The sequence below is a fragment of the Eptatretus burgeri genome, chromosome 16, assembly GCF_056783735.1.
Source record: "Eptatretus burgeri isolate ZD-2024b chromosome 16, Ebu_testis_v1, whole genome shotgun sequence".
Classification (NCBI taxonomy): domain Eukaryota; kingdom Metazoa; phylum Chordata; class Myxini; order Myxiniformes; family Myxinidae; genus Eptatretus; species Eptatretus burgeri.
In genome coordinates, this window is record NC_140976.1 from 45,822,368 (window position 1) to 45,838,951 (window position 16,584).

At 37.8% G+C, this 16,584-nt stretch overlaps 1 protein-coding gene and 1 long non-coding RNA gene across 3 annotated transcripts in view; one reads left to right on the forward strand and one right to left on the reverse strand.

The window, feature by feature from the left end:
• LOC147011013 (calcium-dependent protein kinase 5-like) overlaps positions 1–14,020 on the reverse strand; it is a 19,026-nt gene extending 5,006 nt beyond the window's left edge. Inside the window, exons 1-3 of the mRNA XM_085859532.1 lie at positions 13,915–14,020; positions 5,293–5,334; positions 4,878–4,926 (exon numbers count right to left, since the gene is read on the reverse strand). Of these exons, the coding sequence (XP_085715658.1) occupies positions 4,878–4,926; positions 5,293–5,334; positions 13,915–13,986 (163 nt within the window). The 5' untranslated portion in view covers positions 13,987–14,020. The remainder of the gene's footprint in view (positions 1–4,877; positions 4,927–5,292; positions 5,335–13,914) is intronic.
• LOC147011012 (uncharacterized) overlaps positions 1–16,584 on the forward strand; it is a 56,035-nt gene that overhangs the window by 9,730 nt on the left and 29,721 nt on the right. The window contains exons 2-6 of one of the 2 annotated variants that reach the window (XR_015052375.1): positions 3,771–3,982; positions 4,387–4,709; positions 13,496–13,590; positions 13,895–14,035; positions 15,975–16,081. This is a non-coding gene — a long non-coding RNA (uncharacterized LOC147011012). Of the gene's footprint in view, positions 1–3,465; positions 3,572–3,770; positions 3,983–4,386; positions 4,710–13,495; positions 13,591–13,894; positions 14,036–15,974; positions 16,082–16,584 lie in introns of those variants that run through there. The other variant, XR_015052374.1, reaches the window with a different exon arrangement.

Below are 16,584 nucleotides of genomic sequence, written 5' to 3' on the forward strand. Positions count from 1 at the left end.
GGGTAGTGCATGTATGAATCCCAATTCATATAAGACTACACTTAAGTTAAGGCAAACAACTAATGAGAAGTGTTGCGATAGGATGATATTCAGCAAACACACTGCTCAGATGTGGTTGGTTAAGTAGATTTGATTTACAGTGTGTGGCAGTCTCATTATTACCCTTGCCAGTGGAGAGGGTATTGTATTTGGGTCCGTTTGTCTGTTTGTTTGTTTGTTTGTTTGTCCACACACAACATGAGCGTTATTCTCTGCAATTGCATGTTGGATTGAGCCGAAATTTTCATCACAGGAGCGACTACTCATGTAGAATGGTTTAATGATAATCATGTCGTCATAGGCCACGTGGTGTGTTCGCCATGTTGGAAAAAGGAAAAACTTTGGACCTTTGTATTTCTAAAACCGCACCAAGGAAAATCTTGAAACTTGGCAAATAGCAAGGTCGCCTCATGGGGAGTAAGTGAGATTTTTTTCATGATGCCTTCATTATGATGTCATAATTGCATACATGGAATGCTACATCCAATCAGCATGAAAATTTTTGTGTCATCAAGGGATAAATTAGTCCAGAGAAAAGAAAATTGATGATATCATCGGTCACATGGTTTGGCAGCCATATTGTTTTTTTTTTTTTAAACCCTTCAAAAATCTTCGCTGAAACAGCTGAACAGATCGAGGCAAAACTTTACATGTATGACCACCTATCCATGAGGAATAAAACATTCACACATTTGACGTCATAGATCACAGGGGAAACTTCACAAAATGTTCCCCGAACCTTGGGGATACCAGGTATTCACAAATAATTCAGAGGTCACATGGTCTGCCAGCCATATTGGATTGAGCGAAAATCATAAAAAAATTCTTTCTCTTGAACCGCCTCATTGATGAACGGGAAACTTCACAATTATGATGTAGTTGTGATGGGGACTATATGTTTTAAATTTCATCTTGATTGGACACATGGTCTAGCAGCCAGAAATTTTTATTTAATACGGGTTCTTTTTCTGTTTTTTTAAATAAGGTTCACTTGGCTGTGCCTGGATGGGTTTGAGGGAAGAGGAATAGCAGCTGAAATCCAAATCCTATTCAGGTTCCTCCTGATGACTTCATTTTTGCTTTTCGCTTGTTCTGGTTCCTTCTGATGACTCCATTGCAGGACTGTACCTATTTGGTCTTCCATTTCATTTGAGTTGAATTTATTTTAATCTCATTTTGAATTCAATTAAATAATAATAAACATCATGGGTCAGGGTCAAGTGTCTGATCAAAGCGAGGTTGCATCAAAGCGGGATGTCTTGGTACCCGGTCATCAATGCCTGCAGATATAAAGTGGCAGTTATAATTACATCTATTATTAATAAACACAAACGAGTACACAAACACGCCACATAACCACACAAACACCACACAAACTAAGTCCTGGCGAGGGCCTGCAATGTCCGATTTCTCTTTTTCTTGTTGATTAGTGCACACAAAAGCAATTGAAAGTGAAACGCAAAAAGCTGATAAGAGGATCCGGTTTCCGGTGGCAGCTTCTCTTCTCCATTTCAAATGATTCACTTCCAAAGCTACGTAAAACACCGTCGGATCACGTTCCGGGCGGTGTTCCACATTTATTTCTGGTGCTATCGCTTGTTAAACACTTTTGTAGTGTTCATTAATGTGCCTTCATAGCGTGGGTTCATTACCGTGCGTTTTTGTTGGTTCACGAGTGCCAGCCAGAGTGACCACTATATTCGTTATGTCTGTGTGTCTGTCTGTCCAGAGCATAACTCCATGGACTTTGATCCGATCTTGATGAAACTTGGTTATGTGTTCGATATAAATGTCTAGTTGTGTTTTCCTGGATGAGGGCGTGTTACGCCCATTGTGGGCGGAGCCACGCCCCCCAAAAATAGCCATTTTTAGGGGGTAGTCGGATTAAAAATCTATCTTCTCCGAGGGAATTGACTGAATAGAATGGATTCTTCTGTATTTGAATAGCAAAATGAATTATTTAAAACTTGTCGTTGTCCGATTTTTCATTTTCGTCCCAAGGTCAAGGTCACAAGGTCAAAAACTTAGAAAATTGCAAATTTTGACATAGAAATCATACGACCGCCCAAACTTTGAGAGCTAGGATGACAATATTTTTTTATGCATAATCTTGAGGTCATTCCCCACCTAAAGTCTTGAAACCATTTTTCTCTATCTCGAACACCTTGCCCGTGGTGCCCCCTTCAAGTTTGTTTTTACGCTTATTTCATCAAAGTATGGATACTCCGAGGAGTGCGAAATGCCATTAGCTTATACGACGTTATATTGGTCCTGAAATGTTCCAGAGGAAGTTTTGCACCAAAGGTCATAATCTTTGACCTTTGACCTTTAAAGGTCACAAAGGTCAAATTTTCAAAGTTGTGGGAGTCGAACCGGGTTTTTGACCTTCGACGAACTAACTCCAATAAGCTATAGCATGTATCCTGTTTCCTTATTTTAATGTCCACAACATTGTTTTGTGACCTTTAAAGGTTATGCAAAGGTCAAATTTTTAAAGTTGTTGAACGAAACCGGTTTTTCGACATTTTTCAGCTAATAACCCGTCACCCGTACCACATCATGTTGATCATTTTCTCCACTGCATTGTCGGTGTCCTTGGTTTTGTCAAATAAAGGTCACATTTTCAAAGTTATCGCAATTGAGCCGGAATTGAAAAGGTGGTTTGGAATGAATTTATTGGCGTTTGTCAAGGAATCTTTGAAATGCCTGGTCGTATTCTGGTCGTGTCGACACATTCACATAATTTCCTTGTATTTTCAGATGAAAATATCAGCCACGAGTTCAAACTCTTATTACTTCATCTAGTGTTGTCTCTTGGAGAAATGTTTCTCCATAATATCGCTTCATATAAGGCATTTCATGAGCTCAGTTTATTTCATTGGTTGAGGTACAAATGAAACAGAATCATAAGGTCACGATTTACTATTTTTCAGGCATCGCACCGTGCACCAACGCCGCAGTCACTCACCATACCATACATATCATAACTGGGTCAGAGAAAAATGATAAATTTTGAGGATTTTTTTCTCATTTCTCAAGCCAGCGACCAAAGCGGTTGCATCAACACAAATGATGAACAAGAACAATTACCAATTGGTTGGTCGGTCTGCTCTCGCCATGGATATGAATATGGTGATCTGTTCTGAGGTGTTGATTGAAGGCCACTATAATTAATTATAACTTGGTCAAAAATTATCACATTGTCTCATCCTTGATTTCTGAAACAATCTACATCGTCAAATACTGCTCGTGAACCATTGTCGTCTTCAGACTTGTTTGTTTCTCTTTGGTTATTGTTATATCCTGCGCTCAGCCTCAGCTGCTTCAACCTCCCCATATAACCTGTTCCTCTCACACTAGTGCGTGGTTCTTTTCTCACATAATCAATCACTATCATTATTGGAATGCAGCCTGGTGTTGGCTTAATGGTTAAGGTGGCAGGTTTAGGGTCTTGAGTTTGAGCCCCTGTCATTCCATTGAAATAACATCAGGTGGGGTTGATCCAGCCTGTCATCCTTCTGAAGTCAGAAAAGTGAGTACTCAGCGGCACAGCCATGCTTCCAGAAAAAAATGATGCAACCAGCAGCCACAGGCTGCATGTGAAACAAAAACTATTCCCATCCTTGCTGAAGCCTTCCTTATTCAGCTTGTTCGGCCTCTGTGTCCTCTTCACCATTCCCTCACGATCTCCCTTCAAGTGTACTCCTCTTGCATCCATTACCCTGTTATAGGTGGAGCACTAGTCTGACGGTGGGAACGGCACCCAGACTCAACAGCTCAAGTGCGCTTCGTCTGCACCATCCTATCGAATCTCAAAGGCCAATAATAAAGTAAATGGAATTGCCTCAATCAGATCCATTCCCAAGTCCGGTCTGCAAGGCCTGGGTGCATGGACCACAGCGGTGCTCGCTCTGAGCTCCGCACTCACCCTGGGTGTTTACAGGTAATGCTTGACATTTGCGGTCGCAGTGCACGCGATCTCATCGCTCCTTTTGCCCTCGCTGAGTGAGCTTTGAGCCGTGGGGACCCCGAGCTCGGACAACTTTTGTTGTAATTTACAAGTCTTTTAATTTATGGCTAATTTTCATTTTTATTCTATACATTTATTTTAATGCATAATATACATATTTATGAAATTTTAAATGATGATTATTATTGTTTCGAGATATGCATGTATTTGTAAGTTTGTTTTATGATTGTAAACTTGACAAATATCAGTCTTCGTACTGCTTTGTCCAATGTTTGCAGTTCTCAATGAACCAAAATGATTTCTATGATGGAGTGTGAGCGATATTTTTTATTCAAAAGGGGGCTCACAGAATGGCCTCGAACCCTTGATGTATGCAGACGAGCCTCAAAGCCATGCAGCTTGGATTGGAAACTCGGCCCAGCTATAAACGGTCATCCCGGTGCTTCACAGGCAGGGTGATTCGATGTGTGTGCCATCCCTCAGATGGACGCTAACCTGGCATCCTATCTGCCAGAATTAGTTGGTGGATGTTCAAGACCCCATGGTGTCCTTTGTGAAGTGTTGGCAAGTTATTTCCAGCACCCTGTCCAAATTACAAACTCTTGCCCTGAGTACTGCTGGGAAAACAATGACAGACAATCCAGTATAAACCTTGCTCAGTAATGGAGCTGCTTCAGCTGCACCGGCATTCTGTGACAGAGTAAGTAGAAACGGATTCAAAAGGGTGTTTGCAAACTTGAACTGTGGTTTTCATTGAGTTGAGAAAAAGTCAATTAGTTGAGTGATAAGTGAGAAATTCCTGCCACAGAAGCAATTTATAACGTGTTTTGTTCATACTGTGATAAGTTTGAGTGAAATCCATACTTACCAATGTTTTTGTAATCAAGGGACGTCATCATCTTAGCTTCCTTCCGGAGCTACAGAAAAAAAGAAAAAAAGAAAGAAAAAAAATAAGGAAAGAGAAAACTGAACAAATTAATTCTCTAAGCTTTATGAAGGTTAGGAGTGTGACTCGATAGTTATTTGGTTCACTTTTTAGCAATCCTACAGGGGCACAATGTGTGTATTGATGTTTGTTCCTCCAAAATAACAAATGAAATGAAATGAAAACATTACCTGAGCTACAAGCACAAGATTATAACTCACACAGAGAGACTTAGCTGCCAGGACAAATACGCAAAGATCTATCACAGGTAAATGATCTACCAGGACACTTCAGGGGTAAATTAAAGTGTTGGTTCAGTAGTTAAAACACCATTATCTCCACATTCACACAAACTTACTTGTTGGACACCTGCAAATTTTTTGGCCATCTTCAAAACAACCTGAAAGAGACAACAATAAGTCATGTTACAAGATTTAGGTTACAATGTGGGAAAGCGAGTAAAATATATGCATGCTTTGTATATATATATATATATATATATATATATATATATATATATATATATATATATATATATATATATATATATATGATAAAATATATGCATTCATTTGATATACATGAGATACATGATAAAATATATGCATTGATTTGATGTACATGATATACAGTACATGATAAAATATATGCATTGATTTGATATACATGATATACATGATAAAATATATGCATTGATTTGAGATACATGATAAAATATATGCATTGATTTGATATACATGATATACATGATAAAATATATGCATTGATTTGATATACATGATATACATGATATACATGATAAAATATATGCATTGATTTGATATACATGATAAAATATATGCATTGATTTGATATACATGATAAAATATATGCATTGATTTGATATACATGATAAAATATATGCATTGATTTGATATACATGATAAAATATATGCATTGATTTGATATACATGATATACATGATAAAATGTATGCATTGATTTGATATACATGATATACATGATAAAATATATGCATTGATTTGATATACATGATATACATGATAAAATATATGCATTGATTTGATATACATGATAAAATATATGCATTGATTTGATATACATGATAAAATATATGCATTGATTTGATATACATGATAAAATATATGCATTGATTTGATATACATGATAAAATATATGCATTGATTTGATATACATGATATACATGATAAAATGTATGCATTGATTTGATATACATGATATACATGATAAAATATATGCATGATTTGTATATACATGATAAAATATATGCATTTATTTGATATACATGATATACATGATAAAATATATGCATTGATTTGATTAACATGATAAAACATACGCATTGATTTGATATACATGATATACACGATAAAATATATGCATTGATTTGATATACATGATATACATGATAAAATGTATGCATTGATTTGATATACATGATATACATGATAAAATATATGCATTGATTTGATATACATGATATACATGATAAAATATATGCAGTGATTTGATATACATGATATACATGATAAAATATATGCATTGATTTGAGATACATGATATACATGATAAAACATAAGCATTGATTTGATATACATGATATACATGATCAAATATATGCATTGATTTCATATACATGATAAAATATATGCATTGATTTGATGTACATGATATACAGTACATGATCAAATATATGCATTGATTTGATATACATGATATACATGATAAAATATATGCATTGATTTGATATACATGATATACATGATAAAATATATGCATTGGTTTCATATACATGATATACATGATCAAATATATGCATTGATTTCATATACATGATCAAATATATGCATTGATTTCATATACATGATATACATGATAAAATATACAGTATGCATTGATTTGATGTACATGATATACATGATAAAATATATGCATTGATTTGATATATGTGATATACATGATAAAATATATGCATTGATTTGATATACATGATATACATGATAAAATATATGCATTGATTTGATATACATGATATACATGATAAAATATATGCATTGATTTGATATACGTGATATACATGATAAAATATATGCATTGATTTGATATACATGATATACATGATAAAATATATGCATTGATTTCATATACATGATATACATGATAAAATATATGCATTGATTTGATGTACATGATATACAGTACATGATCAAATATATGCATTGATTTGATATACATGATATACATGATAAAATATATGCACAGATTTGATATACATGATATACATGATAAAATATATGCATTGATTTGATATACATGATATATGTGCATACATATCATGTATATATATTTATACATGATAAAATATATGCATTGATTTGATATACATGATATACGTGATAAAATATATGCATGATTTGTATATACATGATAAAATATATGCATTGGTTTGATATACATGATATACATGATAAAATATATGAATTGATTTGAGATACATGATATACATGATAAAATATATGCATTGATTTGATATACATGATATACATGATAAAATATATGCATTTTTTTGATATATATGATATACATGATAAAATATATGCATGATTTGTATATACATGATAAAATATATGCATTGATTTGAGATACATGATATACATGATAAAATATATGCATTGATTTGAGATACATGATATACATGATAAAATATATGCATTGATTTGAGATACATGATATACATGATAAAATATATGCATTGGTTTGATATAAATGATATACATGATAAAATATATGCATTGATTTGATATACATGATAAAATATATGCATTGATTTGATATTCATGATATATGTATATACATGTCATGTATATATATATATATATATATATATATATATATATATATATATATATATATATATATATATACATGATAAAAAAAAACCCAGGTTCGACAGCTCAGAGGGGAGTGCAAGTACTTCTAGGCAATCCCATCTATCTCACATTCACGACTGTAAGAAATCTCATTGGAACTATCGTCAAGTTATTTGTGCCAACACCTCATTTGCATAGCCTCAACTCACACTTATGTCACTTTACAAGTTGTATCTTATATTCTCAAACGTTTTCAGAACTAAAAAGACTGATAAAGATTTCAGAATACATCGTGAAAGTACCAAATTGGGAAATCGCAAAATTGCCTAAAGAATTGCTGCATGTTTGTGAACGTCAATATAACTGTCATAAAATAAAAATTGGTAATATCATCAGTAAAAAGGTGAAATATAATACATGTAGTGGTGATGTTTGGAACGCATCCCTCACTTATTCCCTTAAAGGTCCCATGACACTAAAAAGTACTGAAATTGCATATATATATATATATATATATATATATATATATATATGTATATATATATATATATATATATATATATATATATATATATATATATATATATATATATATGTATGTCTTATCGGAGTTTTTCATCCTGATTTCTGATCTGACAATGTTTTTTCACAATACACGTTCTGTAACATGTAAAATTAAAAAAACAAACCTCTTAGAGAATGCCGCTAAAAATTCTGCCGAAATCCACTGAAAGGGGCGTAACCCACATGACGTCATCTCCAGAACAACAAAGGCTGCACGTAAATTACTCGGGTTGGTGGTCTAAGTGATTGTATTGGCTTTCTGTGCGTTTCCACATTTGATTGGCCGACTCAAACACTTAGTTCATTTCTGCTTTAAAAAATCAAACATTTGGTTTTGAATAATGGATGACATGGACTTTGATTTGTCTGGTAGCGACAGTGAGTGTGAGAGAAATGAAGGATTTTGGTCTGAATCAGATGGAGAATTGTCGGATAACGTAGTCACGGGAGGTGAAGTTAAGGCAGCTGGAAATAGAATACGGCCTTACTAGTTCGAGCCCGAAGCAGGACAAGCAGAGGAAACTGGCGATGAAATTTCCGGCGTTCATGGTGATCGGGAGGGCATTGAAGGAAGACTTGGCAATAACAACAAACAGTTTTTGAGAGGATTGAGAGTAGCTAAAATTCAGAGAGTTTTAAAATTTCAACAAAGTTCTTGGATGAAAAAGTGTATTAAATTCAATACAGATCTTCTTCTTCTTCTTCTACTTCTTCTTCTTCTTCTTCTTTCGGCTCACTCCGGTTAGGGGTCGCCACAGCGGATCAACCGTCTCCATTTCGCTCTGTCCTCCACATCTTCCATTGACACTCCAACCACCCGCATGTCTGCCCTCACCGTATCCATGAACCTCTTCTTTGGCCTTCCTCTTCTCCTCCTGCCTGGCGGCTCCATCTTCAACATCCTTCTCCCGATATACTCCGCTTCCCTCCTGTGCACATGTCCAAACCATCTCAATCTCGCCTCTCTCACTTTGTCTCCAAACCGTCCTACCTGCGCTGTCCCTCTAATACACTTATTTCTTATCCTATCCATCCTCGTCACTCCCAATGAGAATCGCAGCATCTTTAACTCTGCCACCTCCAGCTCCGCTTCCTGTCTTTTTGTTAGATCCACCGCCTCCAAACCATACAACATAGCTGGACTCACTACCGTCTTATATACTTTCCCCTTCACTCTTGCAGCTACCCTTCTGTCACAAATCACTCCTGCAACTCTTCTCCAACCACTCCATCCTGCCTGCACTCTCTTTTTCACTTCTCTCCCACACTCTCCGTTACTTTGGACAGTTGATCCCAAGTATTTAAACCCATCCACCTTCCCCACCTCAACTCCTTGCAACCGCACCATACCACCACCCTCCCTCTCATTTACGCACATGTACTCCGTCTTACTCTTACTGACTATCATTCCCCTTCTCTCCAGTGCGTACCTCCACCTCTCGAGGCTCGCCTCAGCCTGCTCCCGACTCTCCCTACAGATCATGATGTCATCCGCGAACATCATAGTCCATGGAGACTCCAGTCTGATCTCATCCGTCAACCTGTCTATCACCATTGCAAACAGGAAAGAGCTCAGAGTCGATCCTTGGTGCAATCCCCCTTTTACCTTAAACCGGTCCGTCATTCCTACCGCACACCTCACCGCTGTCACACTGTCCTCATACATATCCTGCACAATCCTCACATACTTCTCCACCACTCCCGACTTCCTCATATAATGCCACAACTCCTCTCTTGGCACCCTATCATAAGCTTTCTCTAAATCCACAAACACACAATGTAACTCCTTCTGGCCTTCCCTATACTTCTCCATCAACATTCTCAAAGCAAACATCGCATCAGTGGTGCTATTTCCTGGCATAAACCCATATTGCTGCTCACAGATCGTCACCTCTCCTCTCAACCTAACTTCCACTACTCTTTCCCACACCTTCATGGTGTGGCTTAACAACTTTATCCCTCTGTAATTTCCACAGCTCTGCACATCACCCTTGTTATTGAAAATCGGAACCAGTACACTTAATCTCCACTCCTCCAGCATCCTCTCACTTTCCAAGACTTCATTAAACAATCTGGTTAACAACCCCACTGCCATCTCTCCTCAGCACTTCCATGCCTCCACTGGTATATCATCTGGGCCAACCGCCTTTCCACTTTTCATCTTCTTCATAGCAGTCCTCACTTCATCCTTACTGATCCATCCCACTTCCAGATTCACTATCTCCACCTCTTCCAACCTTCTCTCTCTCTCTCTCTCTGTCTCTCTCTCTCTCTCTCTCTCTCTCTCTCTCTCTCTCTCTCTCTCTCTCTCTCTCTCTCTCTCTCTCTCTCTCTCTCTCTCTCTCTCTCTCATTTTTTTCATTCATCAGCTCCTCAAAGCACTCCATCCACCTTCTCAACACACTCTCCTCGCTCGTCAGCACATTCCCATTTGCGTCCTTTATCACCCTAACCTGCAGCACATCCTTCCCAGCTCGGTCCCTCTGTCTTGCCAATCGGTATAAATCCTTTTCCCCTTCTTTTGTGTCCAACTTCTCATACAGCTCGTAATATGCCTTTTCCTTGGCTTTGGCCACCTCTCTTTTTGCCTTTCGCCGCCACTCCTTGAACTCCTGCCTACTTTCTTCATCTCTCTGACTATCCCACTTCCTTTTTGCCAACCCCTTCTTCCTTATACTTTCCTGTACTTCCTCGTTCCACTACCAAGTCTCCTTATCTTCCTTCCTCTGTCCAGATGTCACACCAAGTACCTTCCTAGCTATCTCCCTCACCACTTATGCTGTCATTGCCCAATCATCCCACCCATCTTTACCACCATCCAACACCTGTCTCACCTCCTCCCTAAATTTCACGCAACAGTCTTCCTCCTTCAGCTTCCACCATCTGGTCCTTGGTTCAGCCCTCACTCTCTTCCTCAACCTCACCTCTAAAGTCATCCTACAGACCACCAATCGATGCTGTCGAGCTACACTCTCCCCTGCCACCACCTTACAGTCACTAATCTCTTTCAGGTTGCATCTCCTGCTTAAGATGTAATCCACCTGTGTGCACTTTCCTCCACTCTTGTATGTCACCCTGTGTTCCTCCTTCTTCTTGAAATACGTATTTACCACTGCCATTTCCATTCTTTTTGCAAACTCTACCACCATTTGCCCTTCCACATTTTTCTTGTTGAGACCGTACCTACCCATCACCTCCTCATCCTCTTTATTCCCTTCCCCAACATGCCCATTGAAATCTGCTCCAATCACCACTCTTTCATCCTTGGATACACTCTCCACCACTTCATCTAACTCACTCCAGAAATCTTCTTTATACTCCATCTCACACCCCAATGTGGGGCATATGCATTGATGACATTCATCATCACCCATTCATTTTCCAACTTCACACTCATCACTCGGTCAGACACTCTCCTCACCTCCAATACCCTCTTGACATAATCTTCTTTCAGGATTACCCCGACACCATTTCTCCTCCCATCCACACCATGGTAGAACAGTTTGAAACCACCTCCAATGCTCTGAGCCTTACTCCCCATCCACTTGGTCTCTTGTACACACAGTATGTCCACCTTTCTTCTCTGCATCATATCAGCCAACTCTCGCCCTTTGCCAGTCATCGTCCCAACATTCAGAGTTCCAACTCTCACCTCCACACTTCTACCCTTCCCCCTCTCCCACTGCCTATGGACTCGCCTTCCCCGTCTCCTTCTCCTCCTTCGCCCAGCAGTAGCACAATTTCCACTGGTACGCTGCTGACCACCGGTACCGGTGGCGGTCGTTGGTAACCCGGGCCTCGTCCGATCCGGTATGGAAATTCGTTTTGTTGTCCGCATAATAATTTGGCATAGGTTTTTACGCCGGTGCCCTTCCTGCCGCAACCCTGGTTGCCTCTTACGACACACAGGGATATGGTACACCTATTCTAACTGGGGCATACACCGGGCCCAGTACAACTGGTACTCATTTCGCCGACCTCGGAAGGATGACAGGCTGAGTCAACCCCCTGGTGTTTTCGACTTGGTATATGTATGTATGTATATATATATATATATATATATATATATATATATATATATATATATATATATATATATATATATATGTATATATATACCAAGTATATATATACCAAGTATATATATATATATATATATATATATATATATATATATATATATATATATATATATATATATATATATATATATATATACCAAGTATATATACATATACATATATTAATTACATACATACATATATACACATACATACATATACATATATTAATTACATACATACATATATACACATACATACATATACATATATTAATTACATACATACATATATACACATACATACATATACATACAGATATGAGAACAAATACAAAAGTAAAATTTGAAGGGGATTTCTATAAATTGATGAATAATGCTGTCTTTGGAAAGACAATGGAGAATGTTAGAAACAGGCAAAACATTAGATTTACAACATCTTGGAAAGAAGCTTCGAGATTTATAAATAAACCAAGTTTTGAGAGAGAAGAGGTTTTTTCAGATAACTTTTCTGCAATTGATATGAAAAAGGAAAGTCTTCTAATGGATAAACCAATTTATATTGGAACAGCAGTTCTTGATTTATCAAAGATATTGATGTATGATTATTTTTATCATGGCTTAAAGAAAGAGTATGGTGAAAATGTTTCATTGCTGTATATGAACACTGATAGTTTTATTCTAGACGTAAAAACTGATGATGTTTATAAAGGTATGAAGAAAAATATTGGAGTATATGATACAAGTGATTTTAGTAAAAAGAGTGAGTTATTTTCAAAAAAAAAGAAAAAAAGAAAAAAAACTTTTTGGTGATCTTCATACCCTCTTCACCATTTATTGGCTTCATCGTCAAACTCTGTTTGGACATACTTAGTCGGTGGGGTAGCAATCCAGAAGTGTTGTTTCTTGTCTGAATGCAGAAAACACAAATAGAACTAATGCAGTCTGATGCTCACCGACCCGACGATATTTTCAATTTGCATTGTTTCTTATTTGTGACATTGTTTTTTTTAAACTACAGATTTACAAAATCTTTATTTTCTGCAGGAATTTTGAGCCTCAAGTAACGAATGTGTCTCGTGAGGAAGAAAACAACGATCCTCAAGTGGTGAATGAGTCTTGTGAGGAAGAGCCACTAACTGGTGAGTTTTGAGAGTTATTTGACAATTTACCTTTTCATAAAGTAAATAATTATCTCCATGACGAGTATTTTTCATGTGGGAGGAGAGACCTGAAAATGTTTGTTGTTTTTATTAATTAATTTACCCATGGTGGCTGTTTGATCCTCCTGACAATGACGTAAATGATCATAACCATCATGGTCAGGAGGAAGGATAATGTGAGATCATGGTACACTGCTTGCTTGGAGTAAGACCTGCACATATCTCTTCTTTTTATCAGGTGAATGTTTATTAATGTTCTGAAATATCTCTTTGCATTTCTCAGATGCAAAAGTGAAGGCCTACCTTCAATCTCACAGAGATGTTCTGTTTGAGATCCTTCATCCTCATCATGGTGTGCTGTGTGGGTAGGTTCATGAGCAGGTGCCCAATGAGACTCCAAAGAGCTGGCTCGCTGCAAAGAAAGGTGATTACCAAAGGCATCCTGTGAAACTACTGCCAAGAGGCTTGGGAGAGAGTGGGCAGTGATGACGTCACTCCACCGAACAATATTTTGTTTTCATGATATTTTATCTCATCTCAAATGTAACAGCATTTCTTTTTTCTTCCAATTTTTCCTCATTAGTCAAACCTTTCTTGGAACCATTTTGATTGTTCTTGCCAGCACTGCTTTGTCTGACTGACAGCATGGCCTCGAGCTATGCACACTTGTTTCTGTGCTGTCTCGTCTGAGTTTGAATCCTGACCCAGCTATAAACTGCCATCCTGGTGTTGCACAGGCAGGGTCATTCACCAATATTTGTGCCGTCCGTTGGATGGACATTAAATGGGGGTCCCATCTGCTGGCATTAGTTTTCTGGATGTTAAAGATCCCATTGTGTCCTTCGTGAAGAGTCGGTGAGCCATCTCCGGCACCCTGAACAAATGACGAATTCATACCCTAACCGGTGGAAGGCACTGTATCAGTGGTACATCCACACCCTCAGCCAATGATGTTGCCCTGCTGCCTTGTGCTGCATATGAATGAAGAAGAAGAAGACTGTTTTGATTCTGGAGGTTCTGGAGGTTTTTGGCATTTTTGGTCCGACAAAGGGTTTATGCCAGAAAGGTCAGCTTTCCCTCGCTTGTAAACGGCAGATAGCAATGTCCTTCCTGGCGATTCCATCCGTTTCATAAAACAAGCTCAACTGAGCTAAGATCCTCGTCCTATTAATGATGACGTCATAAAAACTAATATGACGTCATTGTGATGTATCAGGTTTGCGATAAATTATCTGTGCTAATGCCCGGCTTGATTCCCACAAACAAAATTCAAACAGCTTGCCTAGTTTCGGAGATAATGGTATAGGCGATTCCCATTAGCGGAGATATTATGACGTCAACTTTTTTCTCGGAAGAATTTCCAAAATCGGAGATGGTTACTGCCTGCGCGTGGGCTTTCTGCATATACATGGCAAGTTTCACGAAGATCTGATGAAAATTCTGGGTTGTGAAATCAAAAAATAGGAATGACGTCATAAAAATTGATATGACGTCATAGTGATGTATCATATGTGCGGCAATTCATCTCTGCTAATGCCCTGTTCAATTCCCGCAAACAGATTTCAAAAAGCTTGCCTAGTTTCGGAGATAATTTTTTTCGGTGATTTCCATTAGCAGAGATATTTTGACGTCATAACTTTTTTTCTAGGAGGAATTTTCAAAATCGGAGATGGTTACTGTCTGTGCAGGGTATTTTTACATAAATATGCCAAGTTTCAGGAAGTTTGGATGAAAACTGTAGGTTGTGAAACAAAAAAGTCCACAAGAATAAGATGAAGAACAACACCATGAGTAAGACTTAGAGATCCTCCACGAGGATCTAATAAAATTGGTGCTTTGCCAGTGGGACGTTTGGTTACAAACGTGCAGTCCCTAAGATGGACCTTGTGCTGGGTGTCCCATCTGATAGCATTAGTTTGGAGATAAAAAAAACATCTTTCGATGTCTTTCATGAAGAGGTGGCAAGTTATTGCCGGCACTCTGAAAAAATTACAACAACCTGCCTTTCCCAACTCCAACCATGTCAGGCTTTCCCAACCACTTCCTTAAAGACTTGGGCCAATCTTACATGTTCTGAGCCCTTGACCTCTTACTCAGGGACATGGAACATGAACAATTGGCTCACCAAGAAGAATAAGAAGACTAATTTATGAAATTGACGTCTAATTTCCACAAATCACTCACACACACACACACACACACACACACACACACACACACACACACACACACACACACACACACACACACACACACACACACACACACACACACACACACGCACACATCTGAACACTGTGGTATTCTGTCCATTGATATTTTTATAAGATCTGTTTTGTGTTGATTTTGCCTCTTCTTTCCAGGATCTTCTCTCATTCAGAGTGAAGATGATGAGAATGATGAGAGTGATGACAGTGAAGAGTCTGAGTCTGAGTCGAATGAAGATAAGCTCGTTGTTATGCCTAAAGTGGTAAGCAAGACATTGGATTGCCTTTATAGAAGGCCTGGTGTTGCCTTAATGGGTAAGGTGGCTGGCTTAAGATCTTACGGTCTTGAGTTTGAGCCCCTGCTGTGCATTGAATTAACACCAGGTGGGTTCTGAGGTCAGCAAAATGACTACCAGCTTGCTGGTAATAGGGGCATTGCATCAGTGGCACATTGCCCCCCCCCCCAGAGAAAATGATGCAGGCAAGCAGCTGCAGGCTGTATACAAACAAATAAAAAAACCTTTATACAGTAATACCCTGGTTTGTGTTGGGGATGTGTTCCTGAAAAGTTTGATGATTATCAAAACACAAATCAAAGCAAATTTTTTTCGGAACAAATAGGCCCGACACTCATGAAACTAAAAATTTCCCATGACAATTTCCCATGACACTCAAAAGTTTCTGGTTATTTATATATTAATTTGACCTTCCTAATGAATAAATCACCCATGTTTCTTTTTATAAATCAACAATGGGATAATTAGAC